Genomic DNA, 26,138 nt, shown 5'->3' on the forward strand with positions numbered 1-26,138 from the left:
TTTAATCCCCTCGTCTAAATCATTAATGTACAATGTAAACAGCTGGGGCCCCAGCACAGAACCTTGCGGTACCCCACTAGTCACTGCCTGCCATTCTGAAAAGTACCCATTTACTCCTACTCTTTGCTTCCTGTCTGACAACCAGTTCTCAATCCACGTCAGCACACTTCCCCCAATCCCATGTGCTTTAACTTTGCACATTAATCTCTTGTGTGGGACCTTGTCGAAAGCCTTCTGAAAGTCCAAATATACCACATCAACTGGTTCTCCTTTGTCCACTTTACTGGAAACATCTTCAAAAAATTCCAGAAGATTTGTCAAGCATGATTTCCCTTTCACAAATCCATGTCGCCAGCGTACATGTGGAAACTCACGCTGTGTTTTCGGACGATGTTACCGAGGGAAAGCAGGTAGATAAGAAAATCACTCTAATTTCATGCAGAGGGAATAAACCACTTTCTCCACTGTGACAATTTTTAGCAAAGGTTGTGTCCACATATCCAGTTCTGATAAAAAGGTCATCGACCTGAAAGGTTAACTCTGTTTCTCTCTCCGCAGACGCTGCCTGACCTGCTGAGTGTTTGCAGCATTTTCTGTCTTCATTCCAGAAATGAAATCTGGTTTGGTTGCCAGGGAAAAGAGACACAATTGTGTGAACAGAAACAGCAACTAACATGACATAACATGAGTGAAGAACTTCCAAGTTCGGGGGTTAGCTGCAGACCAGAATACCTGAGCTGTGCAGGTGCCACCTGTACAGGAAGTGGACAAGTTTTTATTTTAAGAGTATGACATTCTGCGCCAAAACTGACCCTTTTTTTTTTAAAAAGAGCCGTTACCGCAACGGTGTGGGGAAAGCACTCACCACTCGGTCGGTGTGGAGGAGGCGACATTTTCTCAATTGCCTTCCTTTATTTTTGGAGCGGTGTACATGACCGCCCCGGCCGTCTTCCTGCACCGTCGGGCATCCTTCTGACCCCTTACCGACCGGGGGGCGACCCCCCTTTCCCCGCCCACCGTGGGAAATTGCCCCGCGGGAGCGAACCGGCCGCAGCTCGGCACAGCTCGGCGCCCCCGACAGCTTTCCCCGGCGGGAAGCTTCTTGCGGCTGGCCGGCGAGTCCGCCCGTAAAGGGGAGGGGCGCACTGACGCAGCCGCCATTTTAGTTTAATTGTCGGTCGACTCCGAAGTCGGGCCCGACAATGGCCGCCGCGGGTTTGGCCGGGCCGCCAATGGGTAGCCCGCCCCTCCCTCTTGGGCCGCTGGCCCAGCTGAAACCCTCCCCGGGTGACTCAGTGGGTGCCACTAAAGTGGCTGCAGAGCTCGGAGCGGCCCTCCCCTTTAACGTTAGGGGCGGGACGGTGTGACTTGTCAGCGCAGCGCTGATGACTCGCAGCGGCGGCCGACCCGACCCAACAGCACGTCCGCTCCGCAGCCGCCCGGAACACCTCACCGGCACAAAAAAAAATGAAGAGCTGAATATTGTACTTACTCTCCGCCCCACGGCTTGGGGTGGAGAAAAACATTTTAAAACAGTAAGTGCACCTCGTTCGGGGCGGAGGGCAATTTCGACTCCTCTGGGTTTTATAGACACTGATATAGACAAAAGCAGTGAGGTGATGCTAAACCTGTACAAATCACTGATATGGCCCCAGTTAGAATATTGTACTCAGTTTTGGGTGCCTACTTATAGAATGATGTGTAAGTTATGGAGAGGCTGCAGAAGACATTACTAAAATTATACCAGAGATGAAAGGCGTTAGTTATGAAGGGACTAGAGAAGCTGGGGTTCTTTTCAGTGGAACACAGAAGGTTAAGAGAAGATTTGACAAAGGTGTCAAAATGTTGAGAGTTCTTTTAATAAAGAATTGTGTAATGAGACAGGATTAATTAGCAATCTCATAGTAAAGGATCCTCTGGGGCAGAGTGATCATATTATTATCGAATGTCACATTATATTTGAGAGTGACTTGCCTAAGTTCGAAACTAGAGTCTTAAGCTTAAATCAAGCCAATTACATAGGTATGAGGGGCGAGTTGGCTAAGGTAGATTGGAAAAATAGATTAAAAGGATGGCAATAGATAAGCAGTGGCTAGCATTTAAAGAAATATTTCATAATTCTCAACAAAAATACATTTCATTAAGAAACAAAAACTGCACAGGAAAGTGATCCATCCCTGGCTAAATAAAGAAGTTAAGGGTTGCATTAGATTGAAAGAACAAGCTTATAATGTTGGGAATAATAGTAGTAAAGCTGAGGATTAGGAGAGTTTCAGAAACCAGCAAAGGATGACCTTAAAATTGATAAAAAGGGAAAAAATAAATTATGAGAGAAAACTAACAAGAAATATAAAAACAGATTGTAAGAGCTTCTACAAGTATGTAAAAAGGAAGAGAGTAGCAAAAATAAACGTTGCTCCCTTAGAGACTCAGACAGGAATTGTACAGGGCCTTAGTGAGGCCTCACCTGGAATATTGTGTTCAGCTTTGGTCTCCTAATCTGAGGAAGGACGTTCTTGCTATTGAGGGAGTACAGCGAAGGTTCACCAGACTGATTCCCGGGATGACTGGACTGTCATATGAGGAGAGACTGGATCAACTGGGCCTGTATTCACTGGAGTTTAGAAGGATGAAAGGGGATCTCATAGAAACGTGTAAGATTCTGACAGGACTGGACAGGTTAGATGCGTGAAGAATGTTCCCGATGTTGGGGAAGTCCAGAAGCAGGGGACATAGTCTTAGGATAAGGGGTAAGCCACTTAGGACTGAGATGAGGAGAAACTTCTTCATTCAGAGAGTTGTTAACCTGTGGAATTCTCTACCGCAGAATTGTTGATGCCAGTTCACTGGATATGTTCAAGAGGGAGTTAGATATGGCCCTTATGGCTAAGGGGATCAAGGGGTATGGAGAGAAAGCAGAAAATGGGTACTGAGAGAATGATCAGCCATGATCTTACTGAATGGCGGTGCAGGCTCGAAGGGCCGAAGGGCCGAATGGCCTACTCCTGCACCTATTTTCTATGTTTCTATGTTTCTAAATTATTATGGGGAAAAAGAAATGGCAGAAACGTTAAACAAATATTTTGTGAAGACGCAAAAAGCATATCTAAACTGGAGGTGAACCAAGGGTCTAGTGAGTGTGAAGAACTTAATATAATTAATATAAGTAGAGAAAAAGTGCTCGAGAAGCTAATGGGACTAAAAACCGACAAATCCCCTGGACCTGACGGCCTACAGCCTAGAGTTCTAGAAGAGGTGGCTGCAGAGATAGTGGATGCATTGGTTTAGATCTTTCAAAATTCCCTAGATTCTAGAACAGTCCCAGCGGATTGGAAGGTAGCAAATGTAACGCCGTTATTCAAGAAAGGAGGGAGATAGAAAACAGGGAACTACAGGCCAGTTAGCCTGTCAGCAGTCATCAGGAAAATGCTGGAATCTATTGTTAAGGAAGTGGTATCTGGGCACTTCGATAATTCTAACATGATTAGGCAGAGTCAACATGGTTTTATGAAAGGAAAATCGTGTTTTGGAAAATTTATTAAGAGTTTTTTGAGGATGTAACAAGCAGGGTAGATAAAGGGGAACCAGTGGATATAGTATATGTGGATTTCCAAAAGGCATTCGATAAGGTGCCTCATAAAAAGTTATTGCACAAGATAAGGGCTCATGGGATTGGAGGTAATATATTAGCATGGAGAGAGGATTGGTTAACGGACAGAAAACAAAGAGTCGGGATAAACAGGTCTTTTTCAGGTTATAAGAACATAAGAATTAGGAACAGGAGTAGGCCATCTAGCCCCTCGAGCCTGCTCCGCCATTCAAAAAGATCATGGCTGATCTGGCCGTGGACTCAGCTCCACTTACCCGCCCACTCCCCATAACCCTTAATTCCCTTATTGGTTAACAATCTATCTGTGATTTGAATACATTCAATGAGCTAGCCTCAACTGCTTCCTTGGGCAGAGAATGCCACAGATTCACAACCCTCTGGGAGAAGAAATTCCTTCTCAACTCGGTTTTAAATTGGCTCCCCTGTATTTTGAGGCTGTGCCCCTTAGTTCTAGTCTCCCCGACCAGTGGAAATAACATCTCTGCCTCTATCTTGTCTATCCCTTTCATGATTTTAAATGTTTCTATAAGATCACCCCTCATCCTTCTGAACTCCAACGAGTAAAGACCCAGTCTACTCAATCTATCATCATAAGATAACCCCCTCATCTCCAGAATCAGCCTAGTGAATCGTCTCTGTACCCCCTCCAAGGCTAGTATATCCTTCCTTAAGTAAGGTGACCAAAACTGCACGCAGTACTCCAGGTGCGGCCTCACCAATACCCTGTACAGTTGCAGCAGGACCTCCCTGCTTTTGTACTCCATCCCTCTCGCAATGAAGGCCAACATTCCATTCGCCTTTCTGATTACCTTCTGCACCTGCAAACTAACTTTTTGGGATTCATGCACAAGGACCCCCAGGTCCCTCTGCACCTCAGCATGTTGTAATTTCTCCCCATTCAAATAATATTCCCTTTTACTGTTTTTTTTCCCCAAGGTGGATGACCTCACATTTTCCGACATTGTATTCCATCTGCCAAACCTTAGCCCATTTGCTTAACCTATCTAAATCTCTTTGCAGCCTCTCTGTGTCCTCTACACAACCTGCTTTCCCACTAATCTTTGTGTCATCTGCAAATTTTGTTACACTACACTCTGTCCCCTCTTCCAGGTCATCGATGTATATTGTAAACAGTTGTGGTCCCAGCAGCAATCCCTGTGGCACACCACTACCCACCGATTTCCAACCCGAAAAGGACCCATTTATCCCGACTCTCTACTTTCTGTTAGCCAGCCAATTCTCGATCCATGCTAATACATTTCCTCTGATTCCGCGTACCTTGGCAGGCTGTAATTAGTGCTGCAAGGATCAGTGCTGGGGCCCCAGCTATTTACAATCTATATGAATGACCTAGATGAAGGGACCGAGTGTAATGTATCCAAGTTTGCTGATGATACAAAGCTAAATGGGACAGTAAGCTGTGAGGAGAACACAAAGCATCTGCAAAGAACATACGAAATAGGAACAGGAATAGGCCAAACCGCCCCTTGAGCCTGCTCCACCATTCAATACGATCATGGCTGATCTGATCATGGACTCAGCTCCACTTCCCCGCCCGCTCCCCATAACATCTTATCCTCTTATCGTTTAAGAAACTGTCTATTTCTGTCTTAAATTTATTCAATGTCCCAGTTTCCACAGCTCTCTGAGGCAGCGAATTCCACAGATTTACAACCCTCAGGGAAGAAATTTCTCCTCATCTCTGTTTTAAATGGGCGGCCCCTTATTCTAAGATCATGCCCTCTAGTTCTAGTCTCCCCCATCAGTGGAAACATCCTCTCTGCATCGACCTTGTCAAGTTCCCTCATACTCTTATACGTTTCGATAAGATCACCTCTCATTCTTCTGAATTCCAATGAGTAGAGGCCCAACCTATTCAACCTTTCCTCGTAAGTCAACCCCCTCATCCCCGGAATCAACCTAGTGAACCTTCTCTGAACTGCCTCCAAAGCAAAAATATCCTTTTGTAAATATGGAAACCAAAACTGTACGCAGTATTCCAGGTGTGGCCTCACCAGTACCTTACATAGCTGTAGCAAGACTTCCCTGCTTTTATACTTCATCCCCTTTGCAATAAAGGCCAAGATACCATTGGCCTTCCTGATCACTTGCTGTACCTGCATACTATCCTTTTGTGCTTCATGCACAAGTACCCCCAGGTCCCGCTGTACTGCGGCACTTTGCAATCTTTCTTCATTTAAATAATAACTTGCTCTTTGATTCTTTCTGCCAAAGTGCATGACCTCACACTTTCCAACATTATACTCCATCTGCCAAATTTTTGCTCACTCACTGAGCCTGTCTATGTCCTTCTGCAGATATTTTGTGTCCTCCTCACACATTGCTTTTTCTCCCATCTTTGTATCGTCAGCAAACTTGGCTACGTTACACTCAGTCCCTTCTTCCAAGTCGTTAATATAAATAGTTGGGGTTCCAGCACTGATCCCTGCGGCACCCCACTAGTTACTGGTTGCCAACCAGAGAATGAACTATTTATCCCGACTCTCTGTTATCTGTTAGTTAGCCAATCCTCTATCCATGCTAATATATTACCCTCCAACCACGTGAACTTATTTCTTGTGCAGTAATACAACCCTAGTTCGTAGGGATATAGATAGACTAAGTGAGTGGGCAATAAGATGGCAGGTGGAGTATAATGTGGGGAAATGTGAGGTTATTCACTTTGGTAGGAAGAATAGAAAAACAGAATATTTTTTACATGGTGAGAAACTTTTAAATGTTGGTGTTCAGAGAGATTTGGGTGTCCTTGTGCAAGAAACACAGAAAGCTAGCATGCAGGTGCAGCAAGCCATAAGAAAGGCAAATGGCATGTTGTCCTTTAGTGCAAGGGGGATGGAGTATAAGAGTAAGGAAGTCTTGCTACAATTGTACAAGGCCTTGGTGAGACCACACCGGGAGCACTGTGCACAGTTTTGGTCTCCTTATCTAAGGAAGGATATACATGCCTTAGAGGTTCACTAGATTGATTCCTGGGATGAGAGGGCTGTCTTATGATCAGAAATTGTGTAGAATGGGCCTATACTCTCTGGAGTTTAGAAGAATGAGAGGTGATCTCATTGAAACATACAAGATTCTGAAGAGAATTGACAGGATAGTTGCTGAGAGATTGTTTCCCCTGGCTGGGAGCAGGAGACTCCAAGGATTAAATTACGAGGCGAGATTACACAAACTAGAGTTGTATTCCCTGGAATTAATCGCTGAAAAGTCTGTCTATCTCCACCTTAAATATATTCCACAGCTCTCTGGGGCAGAGAATTCCACAGATTTACAACTCTCAGAGAAGTAATTTTCCCTCATCTCAGTTTTAAATGGGCCATCCCTTATTCTGATTTAATCGAATTTTTCAAGATAATGGGCCCAAGTTTCGAGCCGTGCCTAGAACGGCGCAGTCCCGACCTGGACGTCCGTTTTTCGCGCCACAAAGTGCGCCTAAAAAAAACTGCAGATTCTCCAGCTCCCTGCAGGTCCTCTGGCCCTCGGCGCAGCGCAGCACGAGCTGTGGGGGGGCGGAGCCAGGTCCCTGCGCTGAAAACAGTGCTGGGACCTCTGCACATGTGCGCTACAGTGGGCGCGCAAGTGCAGTAGCTCCAGGCGCCCGAAACTGTATGGGAGGGGCCCGAAGCATGCAGCCCCTAGCCCTGGCCGAATGGCCTCACTGGGGTGCGTGAATAAGGCTTCTCCCACGACCTGACTCCTGCTCCCCCCACCCCCGGACTGGACCCGACCTGAACTCCCTCCCCCCGACCTGACCTCCCTCTCCCTCCCACCGCCCCCCCCACCCGACCCAACGCCACCTACCTGTAAATCTGGTGCTGGGGACGGGCCCTGCCCGAAGTCTCGGGCCCGACCGGGCCCGGTCCGTTCAGCCTCCCCCCCCTTCTCCTTCCCCCCCCCCCTCTCCTTTCCCCCCCTCCTCTCCTTTCCCCCCCCTCTCCTTTCCCCTGCCTTTTTCTTCCCCCCCTTCCCCCTTCTCCTCCTCCCCCCTTCCCCCTTCTCCCTTCTCCTCCTCCCCCCTTCCCCCTTCTCCTCCTCCCCCCTTCCCCCTTCTCCTCCTCCCCCCTTCCCCCTTCACCTCCTCCCCCCTTCCCCCTTCACCTCCTCCCCCCTTCCCCTCCTCCCCCCTTCCCCCTTCACCTCCTCCCCCCTTCCCCCTTCTCCTCCTCCCCCCTTCTCCTCCTCCCCCCCCTTCCCCCTTCTCCTCCTCCCCCCCTTCCCCCTTCTCCTCCTCCCCCCCTTCCCCCTTCTCCTCCTCCCCATCCCTCCCTCTGCTCCCCCCCTCTCTCCCTCTACCCCCCTCCTTCCCCTCCCCTCGCTGTCAGAAACACAGACACTGACAGACAGAGAATGAGAGACACACACAGACAGACAGAGATAGAGACACTGACAGAGACACACTGGGGGGGTGGGCATCCCAGCACGCTGTTGGAGGGCTCCCGGTGCTGCAGTCGGTAAGTAGAAAATGTTTTATTTATTGATTTTTTTAAAATTATTTCTTATTAATTTTTTTTGATTGATTTATTGGTTGATTTATTGATGTTTTTATCATTTATTATTGATGATGGCTCTTTATTTGTAAAACTGAAGTGTTTAATGTTTGTAAACTTCCCTTTAACCCCCCCCCCCCCCCCCCATTCCCTACGCCTGATTTGTAACCTATGCCTGATTTTCTAAAGTGTAGACAAAGTTTTTTCGAGCGTACAAAAATCTTCACTTACTCCATTCTAAGTTAGTTTGGAGTAAGTTTTCGCTGACGAAATTTTGAAAACAGGCGTAAGTGGCCGGACACGCGCCCTTTTGAAAAAAAAATTCTGTTCCAAAGTGAAACTGTTCTAACTGACCAGAACTGGAGCAAACTAAATGGCAAGAATTCCGATTTCTAAGATACTCTGTTCTACACCAGTTGCTCCTAAAAATCAGGAGCAAATCATGGCGAAACTTGGGGCCATTAAGGGGAACAGATATGGTAGATGGAGATAAACTATTGCTGCTGGCTGGGGAGTCTACGACTAGGGGGCATAGTCTAAGAATTAGAGCCAGACCTTTCAGGAGTGAAATTAGGAAATGCTTCTACACACACAGGGTGATAGAAGTTTGTAACTCTCTTCCGCAAACTGCAGTTGATGCAAGGTCGATTGTTAAAATTATCAATCTCCGATTTAAAATTTTGTTAACCAAAGGTTTTAAGGGATATGGGTCGAAGGATGTGGAGTTAGGTCGCAGATCAGCCATGATCTCATTGAGTGGTGGAACAGGCTCGAGGGGCCTCCTCCTGTTCCTATGTCATCCTCTTCTTGCGTAACATTTTATGATGGTGACATAGAGAGGGGAGAGGTTCCAGTACACAGAACCACCATCACGGAGTCTTTTTATAACGAGATAATTTGATGTGTTTATAGAAGGAAACCTTGGATGTGTGGCAATGTATAGGAGGGACAAGGGCAACTGCTGGGGGAGATTGCTTCTGTACAGTAGATGTTGGGAAATCATAAACCATCATCAACACGACCATGATCCTTGTGACATCCAGAACCCAGAGGAAATCTATTGCCCAGTCATATAAAATATCAAGCACTACAAGCCTCCACCCCTGGATGGTCTCAGAACATTATCTTCACTGACTAAATAACCAGGGAGACAGAAACAGTAAGGTCTTCAATCTTGTGTTGTGTGAGTGAGGGAACAGAGGCGAGAAGAGAAAGAGAATTTCTCCCATCAAGGTGAGCCATCCCAGTAAAGAAATGTTTTGGTGTGGACGCACACAGAAACCCAAAACCATGTTTAAATCTACAAACAAAACCACTGTGTTTGCTTGTTGCAGAGTGCACATACTTCCCCCAAAGGCACACACCCTGCTTACCCAAATACAAGCAGCTTAGGTGCAGCTGGCCACAGTTCTTGTCTCCAGATTACAAAAAGTATATAAAGAACATAAGGACATAAGAAATAGGAGCAGGAGTAGGCCACTTGGCCCCTCGAGCCTACTCCGCCATTTAATAAGATCATGGCTAATCTGATCATGGACTCAGCTCCACTTCCCTGCCCGCTCCCCATAACCCTTTATTCCCTTATCGCTGAAAAATCTGTCTATCTCCGCCTTAAATATATTCAATGACCCAGCCTCCACAGCTCTCTGGGGCAGAGAATTCCACAGATTTACAACCCTCTGAGAAGAAATTCCTCCTCATCTCAGTTTTAAATAGGCGGCCCCTTATTCAGAGACTATGTTCCCTAGTTTTAGTTTCCCCTATGAGTGGAAATATCCTCTCTGCATCCACCTTGTCGAGCCCCCTCATTATCTTATATGTTTTGATAAGATCATCTCTTATTCTTCTGAACTTCAATGTGTATAGGCCCAATCTACTCAACGTAACTTCATAAGTCAACCCCCTCATCTCCGGAATCAACCGAGTGAACCTTCTCTGAACAGCCTCCAATGCAAGTATATCCTTCCCCAAATAAGAAGACCAAAACTGTATGCAGTACTCTAGGTGTGGCCTCACCAATACCCTGTACAGTTGTAGCAGGACTTCTCTGCTTTTAGCTAACTTTTAGCTTGTTGGCTAACTAACAGAGAACAAAGAGTTGGGATAAATGGTTCATTCTCTGGTTGGCAACCAGTAACTAGTGGGGTGCCGCAGGGATCAGTGCTGGGACCCCAACTATTTATAATCTATATTAACGACTTGGAAGAAGGGACTGAGTGTAATGTAGCCAAGTTTCCTGACGATACAAAGATGGGAGGAAAAGCAATGTGTGAAGAGGACACAAAAAATCTGCAGAAGGACATAGACAGGCTAAGTGAGTGGGAAAAAATTTGGCAGATGGAGTATAATGTTGGAAAGTGTGAAGTCATGCACTTTGGCAGAAAAAAAATCAAAGAGCAAGTTATTATTTAAATGGAGAAAGATTGCAAAGTGCCGCAGTACAGTGGGACCTGGGGGTACTTGTGCATGAAACACAAAAGGATAGTATGCAGGTACAGCAAGTGATCAGGAAGGTCAATGGTATCTTGGCCTTTATTGCAAAGAGGATGGAGTATAAAAGCAGGGAAGTCTTGCTACAGCTATACAAGGTTTTGGTGAGGCCACACCTGGAATATTGTGTGCAGTTTTGGTTTCCATATTTACGAAAGGATATACCTGCTTTGGAGGCAGTTCGGAGAAGGTTCACTAGGTTGATTCCGGGGATGAGGGGGTTGACTTATGTGCAAAGATTGAATAGGTTGGGCCTCTACTCATTGGAGATCAGAAGCATGAGAGGCGATCTTATCAAACATACAAGATTATGAGGGGGTTTGACAAGGTGGATGCAGAGAGGATGTTTCCACTGATGGGGGAGACTAGAACTAGAGGGCATGATCTTAGAATAAGGAGCCGCCCATTTAAAACAGAGATGAGGAGTAATTTCTTCTCTCAGAGGGTTGTAAATCTGAGGAATTCGCAGCCTCAGAGAGCTGTGGAAGCTGGAACATTGAATAAATTTAAGACAGAAATAGACAGTTTCTTAAATGATAAAGGGATAAGGGGTTATGGGGAGCGGGCGTGAAGTGGAGCTGAGTCCATGATCAGAGATCAGCCATGATCTTATTGAATGGCGGAGCAGGCTCGAGGGGGTGTATGGCCTACTCCTGTTCCTATTTCCTATGTTCTTATACTCTATCCCCCTTGCAATAAAGGCCAACATTCCATTTGCCTTCCTGATTATTTGCTATACCTGCATATTAACTTTTTGTGTTTCATGCACAAGGACCTCCAGGTCCCTCTATACTGCAGCACTTTTTCTCCATTTAAATTATAATTTGCTTTTCTATTTTTTCTGCCAAAGTAGATAACGTCACATTTTCCAATATTATACTCCATCTGCCAAATTTTTGCCCACGCACTTAGCTTGTCTATATCCCTTTGCAGATTTTTTGTGTCCTCCTCACAATTTGCTTTCCCACCCATCTTTGTATCATCAGCAAACTTGGTTACATTATACTCGGTCCCTTCATCCAAGTCATTAATATTGATTGTAAATAGTTGAGGACCCAGCACTGATCCCTGCGGCACCCTACTTGTCACTGTTCGCCAACCGTAAAATGACCCATTTATCCTCACTCTTTGTTTTCTGTTCGTTAGCCAATCCTCTATCCATGCTAATATATTACCCCCAACCCCGTGAATTTTTATCTTGTGCAGTAATCTTTTATGTGGCACCTTATGGAATGCCTTCTGGAAATTCAAATACATCCTTATCCACCCTGCTCGTTACATCCTCAAAGAACTCCAGTAAATTTGTCAAACACGATTTCCCTATCATAAAACCACGCTGACTCTGCTTGATTGAATTATGCTTTTCCAAATGTCCTGCTACTGATTTCTTAATAATGGACTTCAGCATTTTCTCAACGTCAGATGTTAGGCTAACTGGTCTAGTTTTCTGCTTTTTAAAAAAAAATAGGGGCGTTACATTTGCGGTTTTCCGATGCGCTGGCACCGCCCCAGAATCCAGGGAATTTTGGTAGATTACAACCAATGCATTCACCCACGATCTCTGCAACCACTTCTTTTAAGATCCTAGGCTGTAAGCCATCAAGTCCAGGGGACATGTCCGCCTTTAGTCCCATTATTTTACCGAGTACTACTTCATTACTAATAGTGATTGTATTAAGTTCCTCCCTCCCTATAACCCCTTGATTATCCACTATTGGGATGTTTTTAGTGTCTTCGACAGTGAAGACCAATACAAAATATTTGTTCAACGTCTCTGCCATTTCCCTGTTCTCCATTATTAATTCCCCAGTCTCATCCTCCAGGGGACCAATATTTACTTTAGCCACACTTTTTCTTTTTATGTACCTGTAGAAACCCTTACTATCTGTTTTTATATTTCGTGCTAGTTTACTTTCATAATCTTATCTTCCCTCTCTATCATTTTTTTTAGTTGTTCTTTGTGGCTTTTAAAAGTTTCCCAATCCTCTGGCCTCCCACTAGTCTTGGCTACATTGTATGCCCTTGTTTTCAATTTGATACCATCCCTGATTTCCTTAGTTAGCCACGGATGGTTATCCCTTCTCTTACAGTCTTTCCTTCTCATTTGAATATAGTTTTGTTGTGAGTTATGAAATATCTCCTTAAATGTCTGCCACTGCTCATCAACCATCCCATACTTTAATCTATTTTCCCAGTCCACTTTAGTCAACTCTGCCCTCATACCTTTGTAGTCTCCTTTATTTAAGCTTAGGATCCTGGTTTGAGAACCAACTTTCTCACCCTCCAACTGAATTTGAAATTCAACCATGTTATGGTCATTCATTCCTAGAGGATCCTTTACTAGGAGATCGTTTATTAACCCTGTCTGATTACACAGTACCAGATCTAAGATAGCCTGTTACCTGGTTGGTTCCACAATGTACTGTTCAAGGAAACTATCTCGGATACTCTCTATGAACTCTTCCTCAAGGCTACCCTGGCCAATTTGCTTTGTCCAATCAAAATGTGAAGGTTAAAATCGCCCATGATTATTGCCGTTCCTTTATTACAAGCCTCCATTATTTCTTGATTTATACTCCATCCAACAGTTAGGGGGCCTATAGATTATGCCCACCAGCGACTTTTTCCCCTTATTATTCCTTATCTCCACCCAAACTGGTTCAACATCTTGATCCTCTGAGCCAGTATCGTTTCTCACTAACGCACTGATTTCATCCTTTATTAACAGTGCTACCCTACCTCCTTTTTCTTTCTGTCTGTCCTTCCGAATTGTCAAATACCCCTGAATATTTAGTTCCCAGTCCTGGTCATCTTGGCTATCAGATCATACCCATTTGTATCTATTTGTGCCGTCAACTATTCTATTTTGTTACGAATGCTGCGTGCATTCAGATAAAGAGTTTAAAATTTTTTTTTTTTTTTAACCATTTTTTCCTGCTTTGACCCCACTTTCTGATTCACCTGTATGTTTATACATTCTGTCTCTTCCTGGCACGCTCTGGTTTTCATTTCCCCCAGTGCTGCCCTGCTCTATTGCCTTCTCCTTATACTTTGACTTTTTTTAATCTTCATTCACCTGAATCTCCCCCCACCCCCCCAAATTAGTTTAAAGTATTGAAGGGGAGACCGGATAAGTACAAGAGGGAGAAATTAATAAACGGATATACTGTTAGGATTAGATGAAGTAGTAAGGTGGGAAGAGGCTTATGTGAAGCATAAACAGCAGCACAGACCAGTTGGGCTGAATGGTCCCAAATTGTGCTGAGGGAGACTGCTGGAGTTTTACTCGGTAAAAATCACACCACTCACTCGCACAAACCATTGGTTCCTTCCTGCTGCTCCACCAGTCAGTTGAGCCTAACCCGTTAAGGCATTAGGTTGCAAGGTTAACTACAGCCAAGTAGGAAGGACCTCAGCCATGAGGTTTCAAACCATGAGGTTTGGGAAACGGTGAAAACTACCAGGTGGAAGCCAACAATAATTTTCACCATCATGCCAACTAAAAGGAGATTTGTCTTCTGCCCAAGAATGGTCTTTTGGGGAGAGGCTTATGTTCAGTGATCGCTGGTTCAAACTTACTGTTTGAGGAAGGTCCTACGTCACACTGCTCTCTCTGAAGCATCCAACTGACAGCCTGGCACTGGTATGGCCTGAGTGTTGGGACAAGCAGAGGGTGCTGAACCTTCTCACTGCACAGCGTTTCCTGCTGATGCGCATGGCGTACAAAGTCATAAAGCTCTTCGACATTCTCCCTTTCCAGCTCTTTATCGGCTTCTTCAGTGATGTTTGAGGCTTCTGAATTAAAAGTGCAGAAAATATTCATGTCATTTGAGAAAATTGCCAGCTCAGACTGCAAAAGAAACAGCAGTACACAAAAATAAAACAGATGGTTGGTGAACTCTAGGCAATACCTGACTTTTCAGAGAATAACATTTTATCTTGTTTCTTAAATTTTAACTATTTGTGACACACGCACTCTTATATAACAAATATGTAAGGTGCTTGGTGGAATGGGAATAATTAATCCTGAGCACTAATTCAAGTTAAACGTTGAACTGCAAGACAAGGGGACATTGATACAAACTGATAGACAAGCTCAGGATCGCTGTCAGGGAGCAGTTCTTCAGATAAAGAGCAATGAAGACCTGGAATAGTCTCCAGGTAGGGGATGGAGGCAAAAACGTTAGCGTCACTCAAGAGTGAGTTAAACCTTTTTTGATGGGGTTGTTTGTAGCATTGTACAGACACCTGTAATTATCTTTGCTTGAACTAGATCCTTGTCAGCTGTGGCTCAGTGGGCAGCGCTCTCGCCTCCGAGTCAGAAGGTTGTGGGTTCAAGTCCCACTCCAGGGACTTGACAAAATCTAGGCTGACTCTCTCAATGCAGTGCTGAGGGAGTGCTGCACTATCGGAGGTGCCGTCTTTCGGATGAGACGTTAAACCGACGCCTTGACTGCTCTCTCAGGTGGACGTAAAAGATCCCATGGCACTATTTTGAAGAAGAGCAGGGGGGGGTTATTCTGGTGTCCTGGCAAACATTTTTCCATTAACCAACACTACAGAAGGATAGATTATCTGGTCATCATTACGTTGCTTTATGTGAGAGCTTGCTGTACGCAAATTGGCTATCACATTTCCTACATTACAGCTGTGACTATACTTCACAAAAATGTGCCTCAGTGGCTGTAAAGCGCTTTGGGGTGCCCTGAGGTCATGAAAGGCACTATATAAATGCAAGTCTTTCTTTCTTCTTTCTGTACTGCCTGCCTCCTCTGATCCTGTCCTTATTGTTACAAAAACAGCAGAGAAAGTGAGATGGTCAATGGACACCCATCCATTTTCGAAAGACTCAATTGGAGTTCTCTCAGGTAAACACCCATACTGGCAGATGGGGTACAGCTTTAAGAAACCTTGAAACCTATTAATATATTAAAGATTTTCGATCTGCGCACACCTGTTGCAAATGTTTCCCATTATGAATTCCTATGTAAACTCCCGATGTAAGCTTGACATGCTGCAATTGCACGCATAACCATTACTCCTGGGAGGTTGCAATTACAGTGTGACAAGTTGACATAGGTAGCTTCAACTACAAATATGGACATAAGAAATTTATAATGGAAATATAACACTAACGACAAAATGCAGGACTTTAAAATGGGGACTGAACTAGGAACTAGGTCTGTGTGCCCTAGTTTCATTATTCCTGTGTTCGAACTCTGCGACACCCGACGATTACATTTGGTCTTGACCTCCTGCCGTGTACCAGAGATCGACTACTAAACGATGAGAATCTCAGAGTTAGCTTGCGGCTTCTTGTCTCACCTACCAAGCAGATTACCCTTTACGGAACAGGATCCAACACGGCAATACAAGCTAACCATGCAGCATCCATTCCATATGTGCACGCAGCGCAGTTCATGCACGGGATGCATTATGTGGCCACTACCCCATTAACACTTTTTCCAAGGCTTTAAATAGCCGCAGACATCTGGTGCACAGGCAATTCCCGAAGAAGAGCAGGGGAGTTACTCTGGTGTCCTGGCAAACAATTTTCCATTAACCAGCACTATAGAATGACAGATAGAAACATAGAAAAAAGGAGCAGTAGTAGGCCATTCGGCCCTTCGAGCCTGCACCGCCATTCAATATGATCATGGCTGATCCTCTATCTCAACACCATATTCCTGCTTTTTCCCCATACCCCTTGATGCCTTTTGTTTCTAGAAATCTATCCATCTCCCTCTTAAATATATTCAGTGACTTGGCCTCCACGGCCTTCTGTGGTAGAGAATTCCACAGGTTCACCGCCCTCTGAGTGAAAACATTTCTCCTCAGGACACTGAGGACGCTTTGGATCAGCAGGATCAGCAGGATAGCAGCAGTCTCCCGTGAGCATGGACTGAAGTACCCGATGCTGATCAGTAATCTCGTTAAGAGTCAAGTGGCGCTGAACAGGAAGGTTCTCGCGGACCTGGCCATATACGAACCAAAGACATTCAAGTCTCTGGCGGTGCTCGCAAAGCGGAGGAGGGAAGAAGGCTTCCTCGATGCACTGGGTGATGGCAAGGAACCCACTGGAGTATTTTCATGCTTTGTGCATTACAATTAAAGGAATGAACATGAATAATTGCTGTAAATACTTCCTATCTGTCTTATAACTAACTGACTTGCTGCCATTTTAATGAACCGTTTACTGCAGATTTTTTTTTCCAAGTCAGTTAATCAAAAGATTTTGGCAGTCCACTGTGTAGATTATTTGACAAGACTTTTTCATTACGGTAATGAATGATAATTGTGTGAAATTCGTCACTAAAGCTTTTGCAGTGAAATGCAGTACAGGATAACTGCAAAATATGATGTTGGGGAGAGGGAGGCTGGGGAGGGGGGGGGAAGGAGAGAGGGAGGCTGGGGAGAGGGGAGAGAGACGGGGGAAAGAGAGGTAGGCGGAGAAGGGGGGGGGGGAGAGGGAGGGAGGGGGGGTGGGGGGAGAGAAGGAGGGAGGGAGGGGGGGTGGGGGGAGAGAAAGAGGGAGGGAGGGGGGTGGGGGGAGAGAAAGAGGGAGGGAGGGGGGAGAGAAAGAGGGAGGGAGCGGGGGTGGGGGGAGAGGGTTACCGGGAGCGGGTGGGTAAGTGGAGCTGAGTCCACGGCCAGATCAGCCATGATCTTGTTGAATGGCAGAGCAGGCTCGAGGGGCTAGATGGCCTACTCCTGTTCCTAATTCTTATGTTCTTATGTTCTCATCTCGGTCCTAAATTTCCTACCCTGTATCCTGAGACTGTGACCCCTTGTTCGAGGCTTCCCAGCCAGGGGAAACATCCTCCCCGCATCCAGTCTATCCAACCCCATCAGAATTTTATACTGGATTATCTGGTCATCATCACGTTGCTGTTTGTGGGAGCTTGCTGTATGCAAATTAGCTGCCGCATTTCCTACATTATTGCAGTGATTACAGCAGGCACAGGATCCCGGTCTAACCACAATGGGTACAAGTTAGGCTTCAAGCCTCATCACTCAATAATGTGATGCCTGATGCAAGAAGGGCAGGGGAGTTACCTCCGGTGTCCCGGCCAAAATTTATCCCTCAACCAACATCATTAAAACAGATTATCTGATCATTATCACATTGCTGTTTGTGGGAGCTTGCTGTATGCAAATTGGCTGCTGTGTTTCCTACATTATAACAGTGACTACATTTCAAAAATACTTCACTGACTGTAAAGCACTTTGAGACGTCCGGAGGTCATGAAAAGAGCTGTGTAAATGCAAGATCTTTCTTTTTGATGCACGTCAGTTCTCCGAGCATCAAGCATCTAATTACTGGCCCCAGGATGAGGTCAACTGTGAAGAAAGATGCAGTGGCGAGAAGTATTACGGAGGAGAAAATGAGGAAGATAAATTAAAAGATAATCTGACTTCAATACTTCTTGAACTAGCCGCGCCTTTAGCCAAGCTGTTCCTGTACAGCTACAACACTGGCATCTACCAGAAAATGTGGAAAACTGCCCAGGTATGTCCTGTCCACAGGATAAATTGTCTCTCTCAATCATTAGCAATTGATGGAAGGTATCGTCGACAGTGCTATCAAGCAGCACTTACTCAGCTCCAACCCTCGGTCCAAACATGGACAAAAGAGCTGAATTCCAGAGGTGAGGTGAGAGTGACTGCCCTTGACATCAAGGCAGCATTTGACCCAGTGTGGCATCAAGGAGCCCGAGTAAAACTGAAATCAATGGGAATCAGGGGGAAAACTCTCCACTGGCTGGAGTCATACCTAGCACAAAGGATGATGGTTGTGGTGGTTGGAGGTCAATCTTCCTAGCTCCAGGAGTTCCTCAGGACAGTGTCCTAGGCCCAACCATCTTCAGCTGTTTCATCAATGACCTTCCCTCCAGCATAAGGTCAGAAGTGGGGATGTTCGCTGATGATTGCACAGTGTTCAGTTCCATTCGCAACTCCTCAGATAATGGAGCAGTTCCTGCCCGCATACAGCAAGACCTGGACAACATTCAGGCTTGGGCTGATAAGTGGCAAGTAACATTCGCACCACACAAGTGCCAAGAAATGACCATCTCCAACAAGCGAGAGTCTAACCACCGCCCCATGATATTCAATGGCATTACCATCGCCGAATCCCCCACCATCAATATCCTGGGGGTCACCATTGACCAGAATCTCAACTAGACCAAACACATAAATACTGTGGCTACAAGAGCAGGTCAGAGGCTGGGTATTCTGCAGTGAGTGTCTCCTCTCCTGACTCCCCAAAGCTTTTCCTCCACCTATAAGGCACAAGTCAGGAGCGTGATGGAATACTCTCCACTTGCCTGGATGAGTGCAGCTCCAACAACACTCAAGCAGCTCGACACCATCCAGGACAAAGCAGCCCGCTTGATTGACACCCCATTCACCAGCTTAAACATTCACTCCCTCCACCACCGGCGCACCGTGGCTGCAGTGTGTACCATCTACAAGATGCACTGCAGCCTCTCGCCAAGGCATCTTCAGCAGCACCTCCCAAAACCTCTACCACCTCGAAGGACAAGGGCAGCGGGCACGTGGGAACACCATCACCTGCAAATTCCCCTCCAAGTTACATGTCATCCTGACTTGGAAACATATCGGCCGTTCCTTCATCGTCGCTGGGCCCAAATCCTGGAATTCCCTCCCTAACAGCACTGTGGGAGTACCTTCACCACACGGACTGCAGCGGTTCAAGGCAGCGGCTCACCACCACCTTCTCACGAGCAGTTAGGAATGGGCAATAAATGCTGGCTTTACCAATGACGCCCACATCCCGCGAATGAATTTTAAAAAGCCTTATTATGTTTTACTTTTACTTTGAGCACTATACCTGGAGCTGTTAAGTCATAAAAGTATTCCATGAGTTTTTGAATCAATGCATTTGTCTTTCTCATCCTGCAGCTTCCTTCACTCGGGAACTCTGGTTTTCCCAAACCACACTCGAGAAGATATATACCCACCTACAGAGCAAAAAGAAAACTTTGTAAGTCACATTTAAAATACACAAGTAAGACAAAGGCTCAGAGTCTGTGGTCCTGAAGAAAGCCAACGATCTCTGTGGCGAAAAGGATGCCTTTTTGCGATGTCTAAGTGATTTCAGTGCAATATAATGGGAAATCCCTAACCCAATCTGCTGTGACGTCAGCAGCCAATCACATTGCAGAATTCTCACAGACAGGGAAGCAGGAAATGAGAACCTGATTTTATCCCGACTTTAAAAAAAAAAAAATTAGACAGCAAAACTAAAGATTGGGGCTCTCACATGCAGGTAAGGTAAGCCTGAAATATTTAAACTTTCTTACAAATTGCAATTTTTATCATAATGAATAAATTTGACAGTCTTCAAAATAAAAATCAGTTCCTCAGGGCCATCATGTTTGTTTAGCAGTCAATAGGCTGTTAAAGCCCCACTTATGTCTAATCCAACAAGGCCTAACATGTAATGGGGTATTTAACAGCGATATTACCGTGGTTCCCCTGATGACACTGATTGATGGCTATGAGGTTGGGTGGGGTCACAGCTCAGCCAGTTTCAGAGCAGCGAGTGACCGACCGCAACTTCAGGATGTCCATGTTTAGATGTGCTACGTTCTGAAGTTGCAGCCAGTCTCAAAGAGGTAATAACAGCGAACGCTGTTCGTTTGCCGTTATTTTCACCCGCAAATTCTGGGTCACTGTCAATATAGCACCAAAAAAATACTCTTCCTCTGCTCAAGTTCCGCAAAACCATTTATAAATTACTGGTTAGGCCTCAGCTGGGGTATTGTGGCCAATTCTGGAGCACCACACTTTCGGAAGGATGTCGCGGCCTTGAGAGAGGGTGCAGAAGACGTTTACTAGAACGGTTCTGACGAAGGGTCATCGACCTGAAACCTGAACTCTTGTTTCTCTCTCCACGGATGCTGCCCGAGCTGCCGAGTATTTCCAGCATTTTTTTCGGGTTTTATTTCAGATTCCAGCATTGCAGTATTTTGCTTTTTTATTAGAATGGGACCAGATACGAGGGACTTCGCTTAAATTTAACAGAGGTGTTCAAAATTATGAGTGGCTTTGATAAGAGTAGATCGGGAGAAACTGTTTCCAGTGGCAAGAGGGTCAGTAAACAAAGGCCACTGGTTTAAAATAATTGGAAAAGCTACTGGGATGTCCTGAGGTCGTGAAAGTCGCTATATAAATGCAAGTCCTTCTTATTATTTTTTCCAGTTTCAAGGCTAAGTGTACAGTGTATTAAAGTCCTTGGGCTGGAAATTCAGTCTTCCGCTGCCCCTCTTGGCGCCCACGAGGGGTGGCAATGGCGGCGGAAAGTAGTTGCCTCCAGGCACCCAGCCGGGACATTCGGTGCCAGGATCGACAGGGTGGGGGGGTGGGGGGCCGGATCAGGATTGCCCGGGAGAGGCAAGCCCGTGTGCAACGCCCCTTGGTTGCGACACCGGCTCGATTTTTGGTTGCTGCCCGACTCGTAGTGCGCCCTTGGTGGGATCACCTGTGAAAGCAGGTTTTCCAAGCTGTGGCGGCCACAGTCAGGCCAACCTGAGGTAAGTGTGATTGGTTTTTCACATTTTTTTTTTTTGCGATTTATGTTGTGGTGGCGTGAGCTATGTGTTGGGAATGTTTCCGGTGGGGTTTTTTCAGTCCCCGCCCCAGGCCTCTGATACAAGGCCAGCTCTTTAGCTCGGCATTTTTCCTTGCTCAGCCAGCCTAGCGCCCTAAAAGAGGCGTCGCCTCCCTTAGTGGCCCCGCTCCAAACTCCAGGTTCAGCCGATGAATGCCGGCACAAAATGTACCGCTCTGCCCGGGACACCGCCCCAACTGAGGCCCGACCGAATTTCCACCCCCTTCTCTATACCATCATAGGCAGTCCCTCGAAACAAGGATGACTTGCTTCCACGCCGAAAAGGGATGGGTTCACAGGGGTTTCAATGAAGGACCTGATATTCCAGACCCCGAACTACATCCTGAAGAGTGGAAGATGCCTGTGCGTGGCTTTTTTTAACGTGTGGTGGCCATTGCATACCAGCCACCGCACGGGCTTGACAGAGCTAGGTCTCGGTTCATTGGCTAGGATTAACCAAAACGACTGGAGACCAGCTCTGCTCCTATCATCATCATCATAGGCAGTCCCTCGGAATATATATATATATATATATATATATAGAGAGAACATGATCAGCAATAGTGTACCATCCCAATAATATCCCCACTTACCTGAAAATTTCAGAAGTCTTATATATAGAACAAGTCAGCCCGACTCGTACAATTTGATGCGTTTTTGGGGCTGAATTGCACTTTTTAAAATGAATAGTGCATCTCCCAGGGCAATGCTTGTATGCCAAGGAGCAAGGAGGAGGGAGGATGTGAGGCAGGGCAAGGGTTGAGACAACTATGACATTAGACAGCCCATGGGTCAAGTAGTGGGATGGTTTTGCAGAATCCAAGACTAAAACAACTTACAATTATATCGCGTCTTTCGGGACCAATAGGGAATTCAGGCGAAATGTCTTTACCCATAAAACGGTGAGAATGTAGAACTCGCTACCACAGGTTGTAGGTGCCTCCCTGGTGCCAGGGTCAAGGGTGTCACTGAACAGCTGCAGAACATTCTGAGGGGGGGGGGGAGGGGGGGAGGTGGTGAATAGCCAGAGGTCATGGTCCATACATTAATGATTTGGACTTGGGTGTACAGGGCGCAATTTCAAAATGTGCTGATGACACAAAACTTGGAAGTATAGTGAACAGTGAGGAGGATAGTGACAGACTTCAAGAAAACGCAGATAGGCTGGTGAAGTGGGCAGACACGTGGCAGATGAAGTTTAACACTGAAAAGTGCGAAGTGATACATTTTGGTAGGAAGAACGAGGAAAGGCAATATAAACTAAAGGGTACAGTCCTAAAGGGGATGCAGGAACAGAGAGACCTGGGGGTATGTGTGCACAAATCGTTGAAGGTGGCAGAGCAGGTTGAGAAAGCAGTTAAAAAAGCTTATGGGATCCTAGGTTCATGAATAGAGGTATAGAGTACAAAACTGTGGATATTATGATGAAGCTGTATAAAACACTGGCACGGTTTCAACTGGAGTATTGTGTCCAATTCTGGCCACCGCACTTTAGGAAGGATGTGAAGGTCTTAGAGAGGGTACAGAAAAGATTTACGAGAATGGTTCCAGGGATGAGGGACTTCAGTTACGTGGATAGACTGGAGAAGCTGGGGTTGTTCTCCTTAGAGCACAGAAGGTTGAGAGGAGATTTGAGAGAGGTGTTCAAAGTCATGAGGGGTCATGGACAGAGTAGATAGAAACTGTTCCCATTGGTGGAAGGGTCAAGAACCAGAGGACACAGATTTAAGGTGATTGGCAAAAGAACCAAAGGCGACATGAGGGGAAACTTTGTTACATAGCGAGTGGTTAGGATCTGGAATTCACTGCCTGAAAGGATGCTGAAGGCAGACTCAATTGTGGCTTTCAAAAGGGAATTGAATAAGTATCTGAAGAAAAAAAATTTGCAGGGCTACGGGGAAAGGTTGGGGGTGTGGGACTAGCTGAAGTGCTCTTACAGAGAGCCGGCACAGACTCAACCGGCACGAGCTGAATGGCGGCCTTCTGCGCTGTAACCATTCCATGATTCGATGCATTTAAGGGGAAGTTAGATAAACACATGACGGAGAAAGGAATGGAAGGATATGCTAATAGGGTGAGAGGAAGAAGGTTGGGGAGGCTCGTGTAGAACATAAACACTGGTAGGGACCTGTTGGGGCTGAACGGCCTGTTTCTGTGCTGTTAATACTTTGTAATACTTTACTGCAGTAAAACATCCCAAGGTGCTTTACAAGAGCTTTATCAAATAAAATTTAACACCGAGCCACATACGGAGATATTAGGGCAGGTGACCAAAGGCTGGATCAAAGAGGTAAAATTTAAGAGGCGTCTTAAAGGACGAGAGAGGTAGAGAGACGGAGGATCAGGGAAGGAATTCCAGAGCTTAAGGCCTCAGCAGTTGAAGGCACGGCCACCACTGGTGGAGCGATTAAAATTGACGATGTGCAAGAGGCCAGAATGTTGGAGGTGGATACAGAGATAGGGTGGGGGCAAGGCTATGGAGTGATTTGAAAAGGATCAGAATTTTAAAATCGAGGCATTGCCGGACCGAGAGCCAATATCGGTCAGCGAGCACAGGGGTGATGGGCGAACGGGAACTTGATGCGAGTTAGGACACGGGCAGCAGAGTTTAGCTGTCGAAGAAAAGCAGAACAAAACTGGCTTGGCAGGTTGTCAATTATAAGGTATATCCTGAATCAGATGATATGTCACAAACTCTGCATAGTTCAGAATGCCAGTGCAAACTGCTGGATTGGTGTCTACAGTTTCACTGTAATGCTTATTCACACCAGTTCAGTTTACTGTTGCCTGAAACCCAACTTTCACTAAACCAGTTCACTCCACCAAACGGACTGACAGAGCTCCTGCTGTGTGCCCAGCAAATCAGCTACTACCAGCAGAGAGTCAGGGGCACGTGATGGCTGGGGAGGGAGGAGGGGAGGGGCGGGGAGGGAGAGGAGAGGAGGAGGGGGGGGTCGGGGAGAGGGGCAGGGAGAGGGGGAGGGGGGGCGGGGGGGAGGCGGAGGACGGGGGGAGGAGGACGGGGAGAGGGGGGAGGGAGGCGGGGAGAGGGGGGAGGGAGGCGGGGAGAGGGGGGAGGGAGGCGGGGAGAGGGGGGGAGGGAGGCGGGGAGAGAGGCGGGAGGTGGGGAGAGGGGGGAGGGAGGCGGGGGGAAGGGAGGCGGGGAGACGGGGGGAAGGGAGGCAGGGAGACGGGGGGGAAGGGAGGCAGGGGGGAGGGGGAGGGGGAGGGGAGGAGAAGGAGGAGGGGGAGGGGGAGGCGGTGGCGGGGTGGAGGCGGAGAGAGAGAAGGGGAGAGGTGGGAGGGGGAGGGGAGAGGGAAAGTGGGGAGGGGGGGAAGGGGGAAGGGGGGAAGGGGAGAGGGGAGAGGGGGAGGGGGGAGGGGGGGAGGGAGGCGGGGGGGAGGGGGAGGGGGAGGGGAGGAGAAGGAGGAGGGGGAGGGGGAGGCGGTGGCGGGGTGGAGGCGGGGAGAGAGAAGGGGAGAGGTGGGAGGGGGAGGGGAGAGGGAAAGGGGGAGGGGGGAAGGGGGGAGGGGAGAGGGGAGAGGGGAGAGGGGAGAGGGGAGAGGGAGAGGGGAGAGGGGGAGGGGGAGGGGGAGGGGGGAGGGGGAGGGGGTAGGGAGGCGGGGGGTAGGGAGGCGGAGAGAGGGGGGAGGGAGGCGGGGAGAGGGGGGCAGGGGAGAGGGGGGGAGGGATGCGGGGAGAGGGGGTGGAGGGAGGCGGGGAGAGGGGAGAGGGGAGTGGGAGGGGGGGAGGGGGGAGAGGGGAGTGGGAGGGGGAGGGGGAGGGGGGAAGGGAGACGGGGGGAAGGGAGATGGGGGGAAGGGAGGCAGGGAGACGGGGGGGAAGGGAGGCAGGGAGACGGGGGGGAAGGGAGGCAGGGGGGAGGGGGAGGGGAGGAGAAGGAGGAGGGGGAGGGGGAGGCGGTGGCGGGGTGGAGGCGGAGAGAGAGAAGGGAGAGGTGGGAGGGGGAGGGGAGAGGGAAAGTGGGGAGGGGGGGAAGGGGGAAGGGGGGAAGGGGAGAGGGGAGAGGGGGAGGGGGGAGGGGGGGAGGGAGGCGGGGGGGTAGGGAGGCGGAGAGAGGGGGATGGAGGCGGAGAGAGGGGGGGAGGGAGGCGGGGAGAGGGGGGGAGGGAGGCGGGGAGAGGGGGGGGAGGGATGCGGGGCGAGGGGGTGGAGGGAGGCGGGGAGAGGGGGAGTGGGAGTGGGAGTGGGAGAGGGGGAGGGGAGAGGGGAGAGGGGAGAGGGGAGAGGGGAGAGGGGAGAGGGGAGAGGGGAGAGTGGGGAGTGGGGAGGGGGGAGCGGGGGGAGCGGGGAGAGGGTGGAGAGGGTGGATGAGGGGGGGGTGAGGGGGAGGGGGAGGGGGGGAGGGGGGGAGGGGGGGGAGGGGGAGGGGGCCAGCAGAGAGGGGGGTAGGGAGGTGGAGAGAGAGAGAGAGAGCGGGGGGAGAGAGAGAGAGAGAGAGAGAGAGAGCGGGGGGAGAGAGGGAGAGAGAGCGGGGAGAGCGGGGAGAGAGAGGGAGAGAGAGCGGGGAGAGCGGGGAGAGCGGGGAGAGAGAGCGGAGAGAGCGGGGAGAGAGAGCGGAGAGAGCGGGGAGAGAGAGCGAGAGAGCGGGGAGAGAGAGCGAGAGAGCGGGGAGAGAGAGCGAGAGAGCGGGGAGAGAGAGCGAGAGAGCGGGGAGAGAGAGCGAGAGAGCGGGGAGAGAGAGCGAGAGAGCGGGGAGAGAGAGCGAGAGAGCGGGGAGAGAGAGCGAGAGAGCGGGGAGAGAGAGCGAGAGAGCGGGGAGAGAGAGCGAGAGAGCGGGGAGAGAGAGCGAGAGAGCGGGGAGAGAGAGCGAGAGAGCGGGGAGAGAGAGCGAGAGAGCGGGGAGAGAGAGCGAGAGAGCGGGGAGAGAGAGCG

The 26,138-nt window shown here is 48.0% G+C and overlaps 1 protein-coding gene across 7 annotated transcripts in view; it reads right to left on the reverse strand.

The window, feature by feature from the left end:
* Positions 1-26,138, reverse strand: part of shprh (SNF2 histone linker PHD RING helicase) — a 154,977-nt gene that overhangs the window by 120,160 nt on the left and 8,679 nt on the right. For all 7 annotated transcript variants that reach the window (XR_011593821.1, XM_070884805.1, XM_070884807.1 and 4 more), the window contains exons 4-5: positions 19,460-19,589; positions 14,185-14,400 (exon numbers count right to left, since the gene is read on the reverse strand). Coding sequence is in view for 6 of the 7 variants with exons in the window: in XM_070884805.1 (XP_070740906.1) it covers positions 14,185-14,400; positions 19,460-19,589 (346 nt within the window). In the remaining variant the exon portion in view is untranslated. The remainder of the gene's footprint in view (positions 1-14,184; positions 14,401-19,459; positions 19,590-26,138) is intronic.

The sequence above is a fragment of the Pristiophorus japonicus genome, chromosome 7, assembly GCF_044704955.1.
Source record: "Pristiophorus japonicus isolate sPriJap1 chromosome 7, sPriJap1.hap1, whole genome shotgun sequence".
Taxonomy (NCBI): Eukaryota; Metazoa; Chordata; class Chondrichthyes; family Pristiophoridae; genus Pristiophorus; species Pristiophorus japonicus.